General features: G+C 43.7%; 3 protein-coding genes across 6 annotated transcripts in view; 1 reads left to right on the forward strand and 2 right to left on the reverse strand.

The window, feature by feature from the left end:
- The window catches only part of zdbf2 (zinc finger, DBF-type containing 2), a 9,303-nt gene extending 122 nt beyond the window's left edge, over positions 1–9,181 (reverse strand). The window contains exons 1-11 of one of the 3 annotated variants that reach the window (XM_061032435.1): positions 9,050–9,181; positions 8,496–8,571; positions 6,499–6,539; positions 6,388–6,418; positions 3,796–3,892; positions 3,551–3,702; positions 2,231–2,864; positions 2,016–2,141; positions 1,604–1,896; positions 975–1,131; positions 1–900 (exon numbers count right to left, since the gene is read on the reverse strand). The exon at positions 1–900 is cut by the window's left edge and continues 122 nt beyond it. In XM_061032435.1, coding sequence (XP_060888418.1) covers positions 106–900; positions 975–1,131; positions 1,604–1,896; positions 2,016–2,141; positions 2,231–2,864; positions 3,551–3,702; positions 3,796–3,892; positions 6,388–6,418; positions 6,499–6,539; positions 8,496–8,503 — 2,334 coding nt within the window. In that variant the 5' untranslated portion in view covers positions 8,504–8,571; positions 9,050–9,181 and the 3' untranslated portion in view covers positions 1–105. Of the gene's footprint in view, positions 901–974; positions 1,132–1,603; positions 1,963–2,015; positions 2,142–2,230; positions 2,865–3,550; positions 3,703–3,795; positions 3,893–6,387; positions 6,419–6,498; positions 6,540–8,495; positions 8,572–9,049 lie in introns of all 3 variants that reach the window. The other 2 variants (XM_061032432.1, XM_061032434.1) reach the window with 2 other exon arrangements.
- A 269-nt stretch (positions 9,182–9,450) lies between these two features.
- On the reverse strand, positions 9,451–12,860 carry eef1b2 (eukaryotic translation elongation factor 1 beta 2). Its single transcript, XM_061032724.1, has 7 exons — positions 12,702–12,860; positions 11,035–11,157; positions 10,822–10,954; positions 10,675–10,741; positions 10,324–10,449; positions 9,663–9,730; positions 9,451–9,579 (listed from the first exon to the last, which is right to left on the reverse strand). Exons 1-7 carry the CDS (start codon positions 12,779–12,781, stop codon positions 9,493–9,495), a joined length of 684 nt encoding a protein of 227 aa, XP_060888707.1. The 5' UTR covers positions 12,782–12,860; the 3' UTR covers positions 9,451–9,492.
- A 1,810-nt stretch (positions 12,861–14,670) lies between these two features.
- On the forward strand, positions 14,671–19,036 carry arl11 (ADP-ribosylation factor-like 11). Of its 2 annotated transcripts, none has more exons than XM_061032945.1 (5): positions 14,671–14,884; positions 16,031–16,096; positions 16,168–16,283; positions 18,568–18,745; positions 18,844–19,036. In XM_061032945.1, exons 2-5 carry the CDS (start codon positions 16,040–16,042, stop codon positions 18,970–18,972), a joined length of 480 nt encoding a protein of 159 aa, XP_060888928.1. In that variant the 5' UTR covers positions 14,671–14,884; positions 16,031–16,039; the 3' UTR covers positions 18,973–19,036. The 2 variants fall into 2 exon arrangements, with proteins under 2 accessions (XP_060888928.1, XP_060888927.1); XM_061032944.1 differs by having other exon boundaries at positions 14,673–14,865.
- Positions 19,037–19,397: the final 361 nt, after the last annotated feature.

The following is a 19,397-nucleotide window of genomic DNA, read 5'->3' on the forward strand; positions in this document are numbered from 1 at the left end:
TATTTATTATTTATGTTTGATTTGTCCTGTTTATAGAAGAGGCTCTCACCTGAACAGGTGTCCTACTACCTGAACAGGTGTCCTGCTACTTGAACAAGTATCCTACTACCTTCGGCTCCTTTCTAAGCCCCGCCCCCTGCGGCTCCTCCCCTGCCGGGCAGGTGGGGGCTGGTGGGGTCCGGCTCTTCGCAGACCTTCTCTTCTAGGTTGAGGAGGCGTGGCTCGAGTCCTGGTTCTTCTCTTGGGATTATGGGGGTGTGTCCTGTCTCTCCTGACCCCCCTCCCTTGTTCTGACCTGTTGTAGGATGGAGGGGGCGGGGCTTGCGGGGTCCTGCCTCGCCTTCTTACTGCATCCTTAGTGTGTTCTGAGTCCTGACTGAGCGTGCTCAGAAGAGAAAGGGGCGTGTCTAGACCTGTGTTGATGTCTGGACTCAGACTTCGGAACAGCTGACGGACACATGGTGGTGGCAGGGAGGAGGGGGAGGAGCCTCTGTTCCACAGGAAGCCTTTAGGAGGGTTTTTCAGGATTCGTTTACTGTTGGGGTCATAGAACCTGACAGGAAGTTGTTTGTATTTGACCTTTAACCCCTGCAGGTCAAGTGGACGCCTCTTCTTCCTGCAGCGTTTGGAGGCAGCGTCTGGTGTAGATGTGTCCATATGGGCGGGGCCTGAGGGGGAAGAGAGAAGGTAGACAACAGAGGTGCAAGCCTGCAGAGGAGTAATGATGTTGGAGTATGCTGGAGGGAGGCAGCGCCACATCTGTGCCTCTGGAGTCCTCTCTGCTGCATCCTGATTGGCTGGGTAATCAGACTTGCTGATGGGCGGGGCATCGGAAGCAGATTGACGAACAGCCGGGAACACCAATCTGACTGTCTGAGTGCCATGACTTACTTTGACCACCTGAAGGAACAAAAAACAGGCGATGGCGGCATTTTTCATTTTTTCGTAAGTCAGAAAAGTTTTGTTGTTCTCACCTGACACCTGGATGCCACTCTGAAGCTCCGCCTCCTTCTCCTCCTGTTGTCTGCTGAGTCTCCTTCTTCATGGTCCAATAAAGGCAGGACATCGTTGTTAGGGACCGCCTCCTTTGCCTCAACACACCCCTTCTTTTTTAGGCGCCTTCTTCCATACCTGACAATGATGACATCATCGGAAAAGGTTAGGCTTGAAAAATGCCAAATTATTAACAGGACAGGTGTGTACATGTTACAGGACAGGTGTGTATACAGGACAGGTGTGTACATGTAACAGGACAGGTGTGTACATGTTACAGGACAGGTGTGTACATGTTACAGGACAGGTGAGTACATGTTACAGGACAGGTGTGTATACAGGACAGGTGTGTACATGTAACAGGACAGGTGTGTACATGTAACAGGACAGGTGTGTATACAGGACAGGTGTGTACATGTAACAGGACAGGTGTGTATACATGACAGGTGTGTATACAGGACAGGTGTGTACATGTAATAGGACAGGTGTGTACATGTTACAGGACGCGTGTATATGTTACAGGACAGGTGTGTACATGTAACAGGACAGGTGTGTATACAGGACAGGTGTGTATATAAAGAACAGTATACACCTGTAATATATGTGTTACCTGGCCAGGGACTCGCTGTCAAAGTAGCAGAGGAATTTCTCTCCTCTGAACTGCCGTACTAGCTGCTCCACCATGTCCATGTCCTCCTGTTCTACCTGCGCCCAGGTCTTGCCCCTGAAGGATTCTGGGATATGTTGTGGGGCCGGCAGGATCTCATCTATGGGCAAAGTCCAGAAGCCTTGGTCCTGCCTGGCCATGCCCAGGGCAGATTCAAGCTGGTACGTGTACACCTGGTCTAGTTGAACCTGAACATCCATCAGACGGCTCAGGTCCTGCCCCTCTGTCTGGCTCACCTGGACAGGTGTGTATGAGGGATGTGCGTAGCTGAGTGTTGGTCCTCGCTGTGAACAGATTTTTGACTTCACTACGACAGAAAACAAACCTTAAAGACTGCTGCTTCATTAAGTCGTACCTGTAAAGGTGGGTCCCAGTCATCACTCGTTGTGTCAGTGGAGACAGGAATGCTGAAGTGAAAGCTCTCTGTCTCCTCCCGCTGGCAGGGAGTGGAACTGATGTCATAACAATACATCTGGATCACCTGGTGTTCAACATATAACAACTTATTCTCAAGATGACTTAAAGAGATAACATTCATATCAAAGATAATAAACAACCAATCGGACGCACCTCCTCAATGGTCTGCTCCAGGGGGTCACTGGTTTCTGACGAGAATGCCTCCTCTTTGTGAGCCTCTCTCCTCTCCTTCTGCCAGCTAAGCCAGGGCCGGATCTCAGAGGGCGGGCCAGGGCCGGTGCCCAAGCCCAGGCATAAGGAGGGCCTGGACTTTGAGGGGAGGGTAAAGACTGGGCAAAGAGAAGTTCCTGACTCGAGTGGGGGCGGGGAACCAGGGGCTGAAACCCTGCAGGGGGATGAGGAAGGTGAGGAGGGACTGGTTTTCCTTCGGTTTGTTTTTCTGTGGGCCTTCCTGTGAACAGGGGGTGGGGCCTGAGTCAATGGGGGTAGGGTCCGTGTATTTGTTGAGGGTGATTTTCCTTTAAGTTTGGTCCCTTCTTGTTCTTGCTCTCTGATTGGTGCAGACAGCCTCTCCTGACCTGCTTCCTCTGTGACTCCCTCGTCTGGTTGGCTGTGGAAGGAGCTTTCTTCCTGCTGATTGGCCGGTTTATATGAGGTGTTGTCAGAGCTGGGAAGGTGGTCTCGTGTTCCCAGTGACCGACTGTCCTTTTCAGAGAAACAGAGTTCATCAAGCTCCTCCCTCGGCAACGGAGGGGCGGAGACTGAGGGGAGGTCAGCATGAGACGGCCTGATGGAAACAGACATGTCAACAAATCACACACATGACAGGACAGGTGTGCTCATTTTACCTGTCACCAGGTCGTTGTAGTGGTTCAGGTGTGTTTGTTTTAGTTACCTGGGGTCGTTGTAGTGGTTCAGGTGTGTAGCGGTTCCGGTGTGTTTGTTTTAGTTACCTGGAGTCGTTGCAGCGGTTCAGGTGTGTTTGTTTTAGTTACCTGGGGTCGTTGCAGCGGTTCAGGTGTGTTTGTTTTAGTTATCTGGGGTCGTTGCAGCGATTCAGGTGTGTTTGTTTTAGTTACCTGGGGTCGTTGCAGTGATTCAGGTGTGTTTGTTCTAGTTACCTGGGGTCGTTGCAGTGGTTCAGGTGTGTTTGTTTTAGTTACCTGGGGTCGTTGCAGTGGTTCAGGTGTGTTTGTTTTAGTTACCTGGGGTCGTTGCAGTGATTCAGGTGTGTTTGTTTTAATTACCTGGGGTCGTTGTAGTGGTTCAGGTGTGTTTGTTTTAGTTACCTGGGGTCGTTGCAGTGGTTCAGGTGTGTTTGTTTTAGTTACCTGAGGTTGTTGCAGTGGTTCAGGTGTGTTTGTTTTAGTTACCTGGGGTCGTTGCAGTGGTTCAGGTGTGTTTGTTTTAGTTACCTGGGGTCGTTGTAGTGGTTCAGGTGTGTAGCGGTTCCCGTGTGTTTGTTTTAGTTACCTGGAGTCGTTGTAGCGGTTTGGGTGGTGCTGCAGGACGTCCTGCAGGAAGCGCTCCAGAAGGGTTAGCTTTGTTTTGCTGGCGGAGGAGACCATGCTGGATCCTCGGGAGGAAGTTCGCACAGAATCCAGGTGTCTGAGACTGGACAGGTGCTAATGGAGGAGAAGGAGTTAACTTATTGTTGATTCTGATTGGACAGCTCAGGTCACATGACTGCAGCACAGTTTCAAGTTGGTTGTTTGCACCTGGTCCAGGTTACTGTAGAGGACTCTGCAGTATCCACAGTAACCCTGTCTGCTGGGCTGACACCTTGATGGACCTGGCTGAGGCTCCTCCCACGTCCTATCAGAAACAAAGTTTAACAATAAAACTGTGGCCGAGAGGGAATCATTTTTGTGTTGAAGATATTCATAAGGATAATTAAAACAAACAAACATCAGTGTAACTTTACAAACATCCTTAACTTTACAAACATCCATATACCTTTACAAACACCAGTGTAACTTTACAAACATCAGTGTAACTTTACAAACGTCCGTATACCTTTACAAACATCCATATACCTTTACAAACAGCTGTGTAACTTTACAAACATCAGTGTATCTTTACAAACATCCGTGTAACTTTACAAACATCAGTGTAACTTTACAAACATCTGTATACCTTTACAAACATCAGTGTAACTTTACAAACATCCGTGTAACTTTACAAACATACGTATAACTTTACAAACATCAGTGTAACTTTACAAACATCAGTGTAACTTTACAAACATCCGTGTAACTTTACAAACATCAGTGTAACTTTACAAACATCCATGTAACTTTACAAACATCCCTGTAACGTTACAAACGTCCGTATGCCTTTACAAACATCCGTATACCTTTACAAACATCTGTATACCTTTACAAACATCAGTGTAACTTTACAAACATCCATGTAACTTTACAAACATCCGTGTAACTTTACAAACATCCATATACCTTTACAAACATCAGTGTAACTTTACAAACATCCATGTAACTTTACAAACATCAGTGTAACTTTACAAACATCCATGTAACTTTACAAACATCAGTGTAACTTTAAAAACATCCCTGTAACTTTACAAACATCCATATACCTTTACAAACATCAGTGTAACTTTACAAACATCCATGTAACTTTACAAACATCAGTGTAACTTTACAAACATCCGTGTAACTTTACAAACATCAGTGTAACTTTACAAACATCCCTGTAACTTTACAAACGTCCGTATGCCTTTACAAACATCCGTATACCTTTACAAATATCTGTATACCTTTACAAACATCAATGTAACTTTACAAGCATCTGTGTAACTTTACAAACATCTGTATACCTTCACAAACATCTGTATACCTTTACAAACATCAGTGTAACTTAACAAACATCAGTGTAACTTTACAAACGTCTGTGTAACTTTACAAACATCAGTGTAACTTTACAAACATCAGTGTAACTTTACAAACATCCGTGTAACTTTACAAACATCCGTGTAACTTTACAAACATCCGTGTAACTTTACAAACATCCCTGTAACTTTACAAACATCTGTATACCTTCACAAACATCTGTATACCTTTACAAACATCAATGTAACTTTACAAGCATCTGTGTAACTTTACAAACATCTGTATACCTTCACAAACATCTGTATACCTTTACAAACATCAGTGTAACTTTACAAACATCCGTGTAACTTTACAAACATCAGTGTAACTTTACAAACATCCGTATACCTTTACAAACATCAGTGTAACTTTACAAACATCCGTGTAACTTTACAAACATCCCTGTAACTTTACAAACGTCCGTATGCCTTTACAAACGTCCGTATGCCTTTACAAACATCCGTATACCTTTACAAATATCTGTATACCTTTACAAACATCAATGTAACTTTACAAGCATCTGTGTAACTTTACAAACATCTGTATACCTTCACAAACATCTGTATACCTTTACAAACATCAGTGTAACTTTACAAACATCAGTGTAACTTTACAAACATCCGTGTTACTTTTCAAACATCCGTGTAACTTTACAAACATCAGTGTAACTTTACAAACATCCGTATACCTTTACAAACATCTGTATAACTTTACAAACATCCATATACCTTTACAAACATCTGTATACCTTTACAAACATCAGTGTAACTTTACAAACATCCGCATAACTTTACAAACATCCGTATACCTTTACAAACATCTGTATAACTTTACAAACATCAGTGTAACTTTACAAACATCAGTGTAACTTTACAAACATCTGTATACCTTTACAAACATCCGTATAACTTTACAAACATCTGTATACCTTTACAAACATCAGTGTAACTTTACAAACATCAGTGTAATTTAACAAACATCTGTGTAACTTTACAAACATACGTATAACTTTACAAACATCAGTGTAACTTTACAAACATCAGTGTAATTTAACAAACATCAGTGTAACTTTACAAACATCAGTGTAATTTAACAAACATCTGTGTAACTTTACAAACATCTGTGTAACTTTACAAAAATCAGTGTAACTTTACAAAAATCAGTGTAACTTTAGAAACATCAGTGTAATTTAACAAACATCAGTGTAACTTTACAAAAATCAGTGTAACTTTAGAAACATCAGTGTAATTTAACAAACATCAGTGTAACTTTACAAAAATCAGTGTAACTTTAGAAACATCAGTGTAACTTTACAAACATACGTATAGCAGGTTGACAGGAGAGGTAATTTAGAGGAGGGACAAATAAGCAGAGAACATTTCTCTGATTCAAAGTTTTGAGCCTTTTAATAAACAATCTCACCTGCCTGCAGACTCCGCATTCTGTTGGTCACCTTACACACACACACAAACACATAGTGTTGTTAGTTCTTTGAAAGATTACATTTAAGCCGTACTGTTTTTGAGTGTTTACCTTTATCAGAGGAGTGAGACATCCTGGCTCTGACTGACGATCTGAAAAACAATCATCAATAGAAAATATTCATTGTAAAGTTTCAAAGTTAGATTATTATCATATTAAAGCTAATTATCCTTTAATGGTGTTGTAGGTGTACCTGTAACTGACTGTGTACCTGTAACTGACTGTGTTTACCTGTAACTGACTGTGTACCTGTAACTGACTGTGTTTACCTGTAAATGACTGTTTACCTGTAACTGACTGTTTACCTGTAACTGACTGTGTTTACCTGTAACTGACTGTGTACCTGTAACTGACTGTGTGTACCTGTAAATGACTGTTTACCTGTAACTGACTGTTTACCTGTAACTGACTGTGTTTACCTGTAACTGACTGTGTTTACCTGTAACTGACTGTTTAACTGACTGTTTACCTGTAACTGACTGTTTACCTGTAACTGACTGTTTACCTGTAACTGACTGTGTACCTGTAACTGACTGTGTACCTGTAACTGACTGTTTACCTGTAACTGACTGTGTACCTGTAACTGACTGTTTACCTGTAACTGACTGTGTTTACCTGTAACTGACTGTTTACCTGTAACTGACTGTGTACCTGTAACTGACTGTTTACCTGTAACTGACTGTGTACCTGTAACTGACTGTTTACCTGTAACTGACTGTTTATCTGTAACTGACTGTGTTTACCTGTAACTGACTGTTTACCTGTAACTGACTGTGTTTACCTGTAACTGACTGTTTACCTGTAACTGACTGTGTACCTGTAACTGACTGTTTACCTGTAACTGACTGTGTACCTGTAACTGACTGTGTTTACCTGTAACTGACTGTTTACCTGTAACTGACTGTGTTTACCTGTAACTGACTGTGTTTACCTGTAACTGACTGTTTACCTGTAACTGACTGTTTATCTGTAACTGACTGTGTACCTGTAACTGACTGTGTTTACCTGTAACTGACTGTGTTTACCTGTAACTGACTGTTTACCTGTAACTGACTGTTTACCTGTAACTGACTGTGTACCTGTAACTGACTGTTTACCTGTAACTGACTGTTTACCTGTAACTGACTGTGTACCTGTAACTGACTGTTTACCTGTAACTGACTGTGTACCTGTAACTGACTGTTTACCTGTAACTGACTGTTTACCTGTAACTGACTGTTTATCTGTAACTGACTGTTTACCTGTAACTGACTGTGTACCTGTAACTGACTGTTTACCTGTAACTGACTGTGTTTACCTGTAACTGACTGTGTTTACCTGTAACTGACTGTGTTTACCTGTAACTGACTGTTTACCTGTAACTGACTGTGTACCTGTAACTGACTGTTTATCTGTAACTGACTGTGTACCTGTAACTGACTGTGTACCTGTAACTGACTGTTTATCTGTAACTGACTGTGTTTACCTGTAACTGACTGTGTACCTGTAACTGACTGTGTTTACCTGTAACTGACTGTTTATCTGTAACTGACTGTGTTTACCTGTAACTGACTGTGTACCTGTAACTGACTGTTTACCTGTAACTGACTGTGTTTACCTGTAACTGACTGTGTTTACCTGTAACTGACTGTTTACCTGTAACTGACTGTGTACCTGTAACTGACTGTTTATCTGTAACTGACTGTGTTTACCTGTAACTGACTGTGTTTACCTGTAACTGACTGTTTACCTGTAACTGACTGTGTTTACCTGTAACTGACTGCGTTTACCTGTAACTGACTGTGTACCTGTAACTGACTGTGTTTACCTGTAACTGACTGTGTACCTGTAACTGACTGTGTACCTGTAACTGACTGTGTTTACCTGTAACTGACTGTGTTTACCTGTAACTGACTGTTTACCTGTAACTGACTGTGTTTACCTGTAACTGACTGTTTACCTGTAACTGACTGTGTTTACCTGTAACTGACTGTGTACCTGTAACTGACTGTGTTTACCTGTAATGTTTACCTGTAACTGACTGTGTTTACTTGTAATGTTTACCTCACCTGAACATGTAGTCAGTGACTCATCTGTCCAATCAGAAGGCTCCATGCTGAGAGAGTTTCAGATGGTTCCATCAGTCTGAAGGACAACAGGAAGTTTTTAATTAATTCTTCTTTTATTCTAAAATAAATAAAAACAAAAGTTGATGTTAGAATCACAAAGTGAGCACGAGGACTAAACTTTAAAAAAACATTAAGAACATTATTGAAGAATGTTTGTTTTCATGGAGTCTGAACTTCCTGTCTCTCTGACTTCGACCAATCAGAGCGCAGCTGTAAGCGTCCTGTGATTGGCTGAGATTAGTTACCTATGTGAAGCTAACCAGCTGCGGCGCTACCTTGCTCAGGTTAGAACCGGTTCAGGTTAGACCCGGTTCGTTAAGCTCCCGGTCGAACCGGACTCTCGGTATCCATGGAGACGGCGATGACGTGTCAGCCGTTAGGCTGCAGTCGGCTAGCTGCTAACATGTTAGCATATGAAACCCTACCCCGTGAAACACTGAAGCTTATTGGCTGCTTCAGGTGAATTACGTAAATAATAAATAATCACTTCTTACCTGAACAGCTGGATAACCAGCAGCTGTTTGTTTACTTTCACTACGATTAAAATCCTCTTCCGCCGCGCGTTGCTCCGCCACGCTGTTTAGTTTCCGGTTACACTCTTCTTCTACGACACAATGTCCGGCAGAGAGGCAGCAAAATAATGCTGCCGCCTGTGAGTGAGGGGAGGTACTACACATGCCAGTTTATTTTTATTTTACACACACGGCTGAGTAGAACACAAAAACAGCTCTTTCAAATATAAAGTCGAAATGTTATTTATACACACGCTGTAAAGAGTGCCCTGACGTCAGACTGACAGGCTCTCTCTGTGAAGCGTGCCCTGATGTCAGACTGACAGGCTCTCACCTGTGTCCTCAGTGACACCTACATGGTTCTTCAGAATAAAACACAACAATTTGTTTTTTGTGCAGGTATTTTATTGAACACGTTTTTGATTTCAGATTTTGTTGAAAGCAGCGACGTCCATCGACTGAACGAAGTCTTCGAACGCTGTGATCTGCTCCTCCAGGATGTCTGTGCCCACCTGGAACCACACGGGTGAATTAAACACAGGTGACTTAAACACAGGTGAATTTAAGTCCTGTTAACAGGTAAACTGTTCCTCACCTTGTCGTCTTCGACCACACAACTGATCTGCAGCTTCTTGATGCCGTAACCCACAGGGACGAATTTAGCTGCAGAGGAAACAATCAGATTACTACACCTGTTATCAGACTACTACACCTGTTATCAGACTACTACACCTGTTATCAGATTACTACACCTGTTATCAGACTACTACACCTGTTATCAGGTTACTTTAGAGTTCAGATCTTGACGTTTCATCTCGTTTCAGTTGAAAGATGGTGATTTGAGATCATCACGACTCTGCAGATTAATCTGACGACTGACGGAGACGCCAAACTCAGACCGTCAAGATACAGCGCCCCCTATAGGTGTGCAGTGTTGTGTGTGTAGCAGTGTGTGTGTGTGGCAGTGTTGTGTGTGTGTGTAGCAGTGTTGTGTGTGTGTGTGGCAGTGTTGTGTGTGTGTGTAGCAGTGTTGTGTGTGTGTGTGTGGCAGTGTTGTGTGTGTGTGTAGCAGTGTGTGTGTGTGGCAGTGTTGTGTGTGTAGCAGTGTTGTGTGTGTGTGTGTGTGTAGCAGTGTTGTGTGTGTGTGTGTGTAGCAGTGTTGTGTGTGTGTGTGTAGCAGTGTTGTGTGTGTAGCAGTGTTGTGTGTGTGGCAGTGTTGTGTGTGTGGCAGTGTTGTGTGTGTGTGGCACTCTTACACTGTCCCCACACCAGCCCGTCCATCTGAATGCTGCGCACACACTCCTCCAGCTTCGCCATGTCTGTCTCGTCATCCCACGGCTTTACGTCCAATAGGATTGAAGATTTGGCTATGAGGGCGGGCTCTGAGGGGAGAGGGCGGAGTCAGTAACCATCAGAGTATTAAAGCACAAAGTGACTGGCAGCAGGAGACTCTTTCAGGTAAACTCATGGTGTCCATCAGGAAGTCAGACGAAAGATGGTGATTGGTTAATCATCATAAAGAGTCAGCCAATCAGGAGACAGGATTCCGAGTCCTCAAGTCAACGAATAACTAACGCATCAATAACAAATGAAGTGTGTGGACGTACTCTTTGACTTGCGAGCAGCGTACTCCGCCAAACGTTCCTCCTTCAGCCTCGCCGCCTCGGCGTCCTCCTGCAACACAACCATGAGAGACACTGGTGACATCACTGTGACACTGCAGTGACATCACAGCCACACCGCAGCGACCTCACCTCGTCATCAGAGCCAAACAGGTCCATGTCGTCGTCATCATCGTCTTCCTTTGAGGCGGGGGCGGGGCCAGAGGTGGAGTCAGCCACACCTGCAGGGCCATACTGACCCAGTGGCTTCTTCACACCTGGAAGACTAACAGGCAGAGGCGGGACTTACTCCACTGATCTTACACACCTGTGTATCAACATCCTGCCGACATCACCCAGGCTCACCTGCTCTTCTGACTCTGGTAAGACTTGATGTGATTGTACCAGCGCAGGGCGTGGCACAGGTCAGCCGAGGGCGGGGCTGAGATCGCGTCAAAGACCGCCACATCAGCCTGAGAGGGGACGTACCTTAGGACAAAAAACAAACACCTTTAAAATGACTGCACACCTACAGAGGATGAAGAAACATTTAAAACGACAGATTGCAAAATAAAATCCTAAAAAACAAAGTTGTTTAAAATAGTAATTTAATGTTTAACATCTGACCACTGTAATCAGATTACTACACCTGTAATCAGACTACTACACCTGTAAACAGATTACTACATCTGTAATCAGACTACTACACCTGTAATCAGACTACTACACCTGTAAACAGATTACTACACCTGTAATCAGACTACTACACCTGTAAACAGATTACTACATCTGTAATCAGACTACTACACCTGTAATCAGACTACTACACCTGTAAACAGATTACTACATCTGTAATCAGATTACTACACCTGTAATCAGACTACTACACCTGTAATCAGATTACTACATCTGTAATCAGATTACTACACCTGTAATCAGACTACTACACCTGTAAACAGATTACTACATCTGTAATCAGACTACTACACCTGTAATCAGACTACTACACCTGTAAACAGATTACTACATCTGTAATCAGATTACTACACCTGTAATCAGACTACTACACCTGTAATCAGATTACTACATCTGTAATCAGATTACTACACCTGTAATCAGACTACTACACCTGTAAACAGATTACTACATCTGTAATCAGACTACTACACCTGTAATCAGACTACTACACCTGTAAACAGATTACTACATCTGTAATCAGACTACTACACCTGTAATCAGACTACTACACCTGTAAACAGACTACTACATCTGTAATCAGATTACTACACCTGTAATCAGACTACTACACCTGTAAACAGATTACTACACCTGTAATCAGACTACTACACCTGTAAACAGATTACTACACCTGTAAACAGATTACTACACCTGTAATCAGACTACTACACCTGTAAACAGATTACTACACCTGTAAACAGATTACTACACCTGTAATCAGACTACTACACCTGTAATCAGACTACTACATCTGTAATCAGATTACTACATCTGTAATCAGATTACTACACCTGTAATCAGATTACTTTAGAGTTCAGATCTGAACATTTCATCTCGTTTCAGTTGAAAGATGGTGATTTGAGATCATCACGACTCTTTAACAGGGTTAGTAAGTGTTAGTTAAGTGTTAATAAAGTGTTTAACCAATCACACTTCATTTAGCCACATGGCCACAGTTAGCACCATGTGAATGGGTTTGACCACGGAGCTTCTTCCGCACAAACTTTCACTGAAACAAACGTAAACGGACCCTGAAGACGTCAGGTGTGTGCTTCCACTAAACACAGGTTGACATGCGCACAGTGAACGTTCTATTTTGTTTATTTTCACCTTCAAACTCTGCCGCGCCGGCAGCCTGTTAGCTAGCCGTTAGCCACATGTAGCTCAACAAGGAGCCAAGATGGCGGCACCCGCAGCTGCTGGAGTTAGCGTAACAGTTTGTCCCGTCACTACTGTCAACATACCGTCAACGTACCGTCAATATACCGTTAAAATACCGTAAACACCGGACTCACCCCTCGATGTAGCTGCGCTCCGACAGGAAGTCATTGAGCACTTTCAGGCCGGAGGCGGATTTCAGGTCACCGAAGCCCATGATGAAGAAGAACCGACGAGGAGGACGAAGAAGAAGGAGGGAGGAGACGGGAAGAGTCAGCTTTATACCCGGAGACAGACCCCTCCTCACGGACACCGCTCCTCCTCCTGCACGCTGCCCTGGAGGAGGAGGAGGAGGAGGAGGAGGAGGTAAAGATAAATAACATCTGAATTATGTGTTGGTAATTGGAATGATCATTTGTATTATTATTACTATTATTATTATTATTATTATTATTATTGATGTTTTTCTCTTGTTAAACTTGAATATAAAGTAACGACTGTTTTAATCCAGTGAAGATAACAGAATAGGTAATCATCATCAGACAATACAAAGTATGTTTGAGTTTCATCTGAACAGGTGTTTCCTCTTCTCTGTACAGGTGTTTCTTCTTCTCTTCTCTGTACAGGTGTTTCTTCTTCTCTTCTCTGTACAGGTGTTTCTTCTTCTCTGTACAGGTGTTTCTTCTTCTCTTCTCTGTACAGGTGTTTCTTCTTCTCTTCTCTGTACAGGTGTTTCTTCTTCTCTTCTCTGTACAGGTGTTTCTTCTTCTCTGTACAGGTGTTTCTTCTCTTCTCTGTACAGGTGTTTCTTCTCTGTACAGGTGTTTCTTCTTCTCTGTACAGGTGTTTCTTCTCTTCTCTGTACAGGTGTGTTTCTTCTCTGTACAGGTGTTTCTTCTTCTCTGTACAGGTGTGTCTCTTCTCTGTACAGGTGTTTCTTCTTCTCTGTACAGGTGTTTCTTCTTCTCTGTACAGGTGTTTCTTCTTCTCTTCTCTGTACAGGTGTGTTTCTTCTCTGTACAGGTGTTTCTTCTTCTCTGTACAGGTGTTTCTTCTTCTCTTCTCTGTACAGGTGTTTCTTCTTCTCTTCTCTGTACAGGTGTTTCTTCTTCTCTGTACAGGTGTTTCTTCTTCTCTTCTCTGTACAGGTGTTTCTTCTCTGTACAGGTGTTTCTTCTTCTCTGTACAGGTGTTTCTTCTTCTCTTCTCTGTACAGGTGTGTTTCTTCTCTGTACAGGTGTTTCTTCTTCTCTGTACAGGTGTGTCTCTTCTCTGTACAGGTGTTTCTTCTTCTCTTCTCTGTACAGGTGTGTTTCTTCTCTGTACAGGTGTTTCTTCTTCTCTGTACAGGTGTGTCTCTTCTCTGTACAGGTGTTTCTTCTTCTCTGTACAGGTGTTTCTTCTTCTCTGTACAGGTGTTTCTTCTTCTCTTCTCTGTACAGGTGTGTTTCTTCTCTGTACAGGTGTTTCTTCTTCTCTGTACAGGTGTTCCTTCTTCTCTGTACATGTGTTTCTTCTTCTCTGTACAGGTGTTTCTTCTTCTCTGTACAGGTGTGTCTCTTCTCTGTACAGGTGTTTCTTCTTCTCTGTACAGGTGTGTCTCTTCTCTGTACAGGTGTTTCTTCTTCTCTGTACAGGTGTTTCTTCTTCTCTTCTCTGTACAGGTGTGTTTCTTCTCTGTACAGGTGTTTCTTCTTCTCTGTACAGGTGTTTCTTCTTCTCTGTACAGGTGTTTCTTCTTCTCTGTACAGGTGTGTCTCTTCTCTGTACAGGTGTTTCTTCTCTTCTCTGTACAGGTGTTTCTTCTTCTCTTCTCTGTACAGGTGTTTCTACTTCTCTTCTCTGTACAGGTGTTTCTTCTCTGTACAGGTGTTTCTTCTTCTCTTCTCTGTACATGTGTTTCTTCTTCTCTGTACAGGTGTTTCTTCTTCTCTTCTCTGTACATGTGTTTCTTCTTCTCTGTACAGGTGTGTCTCTTCTCTGTACAGGTGTGTCTCTTCTCTGTACAGGTGTTTCCTCCTTCTTTTCTCTGTATAGGTGTTTCCTCTTTTTCTTGAAAGGTGTTTCTGCTTACACAAAAATGCTGTCCAACCTGTTATACAGTCACATGCTCTGATTGGACCCTGTTCTCCTATTGGTTGACAGTCTGAATGACCCTGAACACACCTGAAAGATGTTAGACAGGTGAGTTTCAGTCGACACAGAACAAGAGTGAGTGAAGGAGGATACTAGCTTTGGACTGACGCAGAGGAAAGAAGTATCTTCAGGACGATGGGTCAGGCTCACAGCTCCTCTCCTCAGGTACTTACCTGGCTGACAGGTGTTCTCCATGTCTCACCTGTGTCTGCCTGTTGTCACAAAATGTGTTCATGGAAGAATCTGATAAATAATGTATTTACTTGAATTAGATACAAGGCTGCGTTACTTACATCTCATGTTTGAAATTCTATTATTTCACATTTCAAAATCAAAATAGTTAAGCTTTTATTTGTGTGTACTGTCTTGAGCTGAAAGTGCTTTACATGCTGTGTGCTTTTATTTTGAAATAAAGTAATGTCCTTCCTGTAGATGGAAGGTTAGGGCAGGAAGTTAAACACAGAAACAGGAGGTGGTTAGGGATCCCAAAGGTCAATGTGTGATGTCATAAGGTCAATGTGTGATGTCATAAGGTCAATGTGTCATGTCATAAGGTCAATGTGTCATGTCATAAGGTCAATGTGTCATGTCATCAGGTGGATATTACTGTCTGAGAGTTTGTTAAAGTGAAATGAGACATTCAAAGATGCAGCAGTGAGACTACAGGGAGACACTGAGGACGATTATCTACGGAGAGCCTGAAGGGACAAACATGAGAGTAATGTGATTAACTCTTTAAAGAGGTCATATTCTGCCCTTTTTGGGCTTTGTATATTTAATCTATGTACCTACTTTTGTACGTTCACAATAGCTAAAGTTATAAAAAAAGTGTCTGTTTTCATGTACTGCTCCTCCTTGCTCCCTCTCCGCTCTGAGTCTGTCAGCTACACTCTATTGAGCCCACACTGTTAGACCCCACGTGGGCCAAGTCTGCTCTGATTGGTCTGCCGATCCGCTCTGTCGTTATTGGTCAGTTGCTCAGCACGCTTCTCTGAAATTTCAACATGAGCTGCTGGGCCACAACGAGCCAATGGGCTTAGATCAGTGATCTCACACTGACAATGACGTTGGACTGACACATTTTTTTCGAGGGGGGCTAGAACCGAGCGGTACATGCAGCTAATGCTACAGCTAACAGGAGGAGGTAGGAGAAGCTGTGTTTCCGAGGACTTTGAATTTTTGCACATAGATGTGAGTGAACATGGAAAACACACTAAAGAGCAAATAAAACCAGAAGAAGAAGAATATGGGACATTTAATGCTGACGGCTCTGATATAAATAAATTATACAGTATACTGTGTGTGTGTGTGTGTGTGTGTGTGTGTGTAGGTGATACTGATGGGTTTGGACTCTGCTGGGAAGTCGACTCTGCTCGCTCGACTGCTGACAGGACAGGTAAGAAAATCAATATGAGGTACAGGTGTGTCAGGTGTGTCAGGTGTGATTGTGTTCTCTGATCACTTCAGGAGATGGAAACATCTCCAACCATCGGATTCAACGTAGGGACTTTGGACCTGGACAAGAAGACATCTTTGACAGTGTGGGACGTCGGAGGACAGAAGAGCATGAGACCAAACTGGAGGCACGCAGTCTGCAACACACACACACACACACACACACACACACACACACACACACTTCACTACAGCTGAGTGTTGATCATAGAGAGGTTCACTACAGCTGAGTGTTGATCATAGAGGTTCACTACAGTTGAGTGTTGATCATAGAGGTTCACTACAGCTGAGTGTTGATCATAGAGGTTCACTACAGCTGAGTGTTGATCATAGAGAGGTTCACTACAGCTGAGTGTTGATCATAGAGAGGTTCACTACAGCTGAGTGTTGATCATAGAGGTTCACTACAGCTGAGTGTTGATCATAGAGAGGTTCACTACAGCTGAGTGTTGATCATAGAGAGGTTCACTACAGCTGAGTGTTGATCATAGAGGTTCACTACAGCTGAGTGTTGATCATGGAGAGGTTCACTACAGTTGAGTGTTGATCATAGAGGTTCACTACAGTTGAGTGTTGATCATAGAGGTTCACTACAGCTGAGTGTTGATCATAGAGAGGTTCACTACAGTTGAGTGTTGATCATAGAGGTTCACTACAGTTGAGTGTTGATCATAGAGGTTCACTACAGCTGAGTGTTGATCATAGAGGTTCACTACAGTTGAGTGTTGATCATAGAGGTTCACTACAGCTGAGTGTTGATCATAGAGGTTCACTACAGCTGAGTGTTGATCATAGAGAGGTTCACTACAGCTGAGTGTTGATCATAGAGGTTCACCACAGCTGAGTGTTGATCATAGAGGTTCACTACAGTTGAGTGTTGATCATAGAGAGGTTCACTACAGCTGAGTGTTGATCATAGAGGTTCACTACAGCTGAGTGTTGATCATAGAGGTTCACTACAGCTGAGTGTTGATCATGGAGAGGTTCACTACAGCTGAGTGTTGATCATAGAGGTTCACTACAGCTGAGTGTTGATCACAGAGAGGTTCACTACAGCTGAGTGTTGATCATAGAGGTTCACTACAGCTGAGTGTTGATCATAGAGGTTCACTACAGCTGAGTGTTGATCATAGAGGTTCACTACAGCTGAGTGTTGATCATAGAGGTTCACTACAGCTGAGTGTTGATCATAGAGAGGTTCACTACAGCTGAGTGTTGATCATGGAGAGGTTCACTACAGCTGAGTGTTGATCATAGAGGTTCACTACAGCTGAGTGTTGATCATGGAGAGGTTCACTACAGTTGAGTGTTGATCATAGAGGTTCACTACAGCTGAGTGTTGATCATAGAGGTTCACTACAGTTGAGTGTTGATCATAGAGAGGTTCACTACAGCTGAGTGTTGATCATAGAGGTTCACTACAGTTGAGTGTTGATCATAGAGGTTCACTACAGCTGAGTGTTGATCATAGAGGTTCACTACAGCTGAGTGTTGATCATAGAGGTTCACTACAGCTGAGTGTTGATCATAGAGGTTCACTACAGCTGAGTGTTGATCATGGAGAGGTTCACTACAGCTGAGTGTTGATCATAGAGGTTCACTACAGCTGAGTGTTGATCATAGAGGTTCACTACAGTTGAGTGTTGATCATAGAGGTTCACTACAGTTGAGTGTTGATCATAGAGAGGTTCACTACAGTTGAGTGTTGATCATAGAGGTTCACTACAGCTGAGTGTTGATCATAGAGGTTCACTACAGCTGAGTGTTGATCATAGAGGTTCACTACAGTTGAGTGTTGATCATAGAGAGGTTCACTACAGCTGAGTGTTGATCATAGAGGTTCACTACAGTTGAGTGTTGATCATAGAGAGGTTCACTACAGCTGAGTGTTGATCATAGAGGTTCACTACAGCTGAGTGTTGATCATAGAGGTTCACTACAGCTGAGTGTTGATCATAGAGGTTCACTACAGTTGACTGTTGATCATAGAGGTTCACTACAGCTGAGTGTTGATCATAGAGGTTCACTACAGTTGAGTGTTGATCATAGAGGTTCACTACAGCTGAGTGTTGATCATAGAGAGGTTCACTACAGCTGAGTGTTGATCATAGAGGTTCACTACAGTTGAGTGTTGATCATACAGGTTCACTACAGCTGAGTGTTGATCATAGAGGTTCACTACAGCTGAGTGTTGATCATAGAGGTTCACTACAGCTGAGTGTTGATCATAGAGGTTCACTACAGCTGAGTGTTGATCATAGAGGTTCACTACAGTTGAGTGTTGATCATGGAGAGGTTCACTACAGCTGAGTGTTGATCATAGAGAGGTTCACTACAGCTGAGTGTTGATCATAGAGGTTCACTACAGTTGTGTGTTGGTGTTAACCCTAACCCTTCCTTGTTGTCCTTCAGGTACTTCCTGGACGACTGTAAGGCTCTGGTGTTCGTGGTGGACAGCACTGATCGTGTTCGGATGCACGAGGCTCAGAAGGTGTTGAAGAAGGTTCTGTGTGATGAGAAGTTACGAGGGATTCCTCTGATGGTTCTGGCCAACAAGAAGGATCTGCCAGACTCCATGACCATCCGAGAGGTACCACAGGAACCCTACATCTTAAAGTGCTCAAAAATATCATGAGCTTTGAAGAAGAGTTGTCTGATGTTTCCTCTGAAAATCCCCCCCCCCCTCAGATTTCCAACCAGCTGGACCTGGACTCTCACAATGAGCGGCTGTGGGAGGTTCAGGCCTGCAGCGCTCTGAAGGGACTAGGACTCCAGCAGGCCTTCATCTCTGTGCATAAGATGATCAAGAAGAGCTGAGAGGAGGAGAGGAGGAGAGGAGGAGGAGAGGAAGGAGGGAGGAGGAGGGGAGGAGGAGGGGAGGAAGGAGGGAGGAGGAGGGGAGGAGGAGAGGAAGGAGGGAGGAGGAGGAGAGGGAGGAGGAGGGAGGGAGGGAGGAAGGAGGAGGAGAGGAAGGAGGGGAGGAGGAGGAGGAAGGAGGAGGAGAGGAAGGAGGGGAGGAGGAGGAGGAAGGAGGAGGAGAGGAAGGAGGGAGGAGGAGGGGAGGAGGGGAGGAGGAGGGGAGGAAGGAGGGAGGAGGAGGAGGAGAGGAGGAGGGAGGGAGGAAGGAGGGAGGGAGGAAGGAGGAGGAGAGGAAGGAGGGGAGGAGGAGGAGGAAGGAGGAGGAGAGGAAGGAGGGGAGGAGGAGGAGGAAGGAGGAGGAGAGGAAGGAGGGAGGAGGAGAG

Source organism: Labrus mixtus, chromosome 24 (assembly GCF_963584025.1).
Source record: "Labrus mixtus chromosome 24, fLabMix1.1, whole genome shotgun sequence".
NCBI classification, from domain to species: Eukaryota; Metazoa; Chordata; class Actinopteri; order Labriformes; family Labridae; genus Labrus; species Labrus mixtus.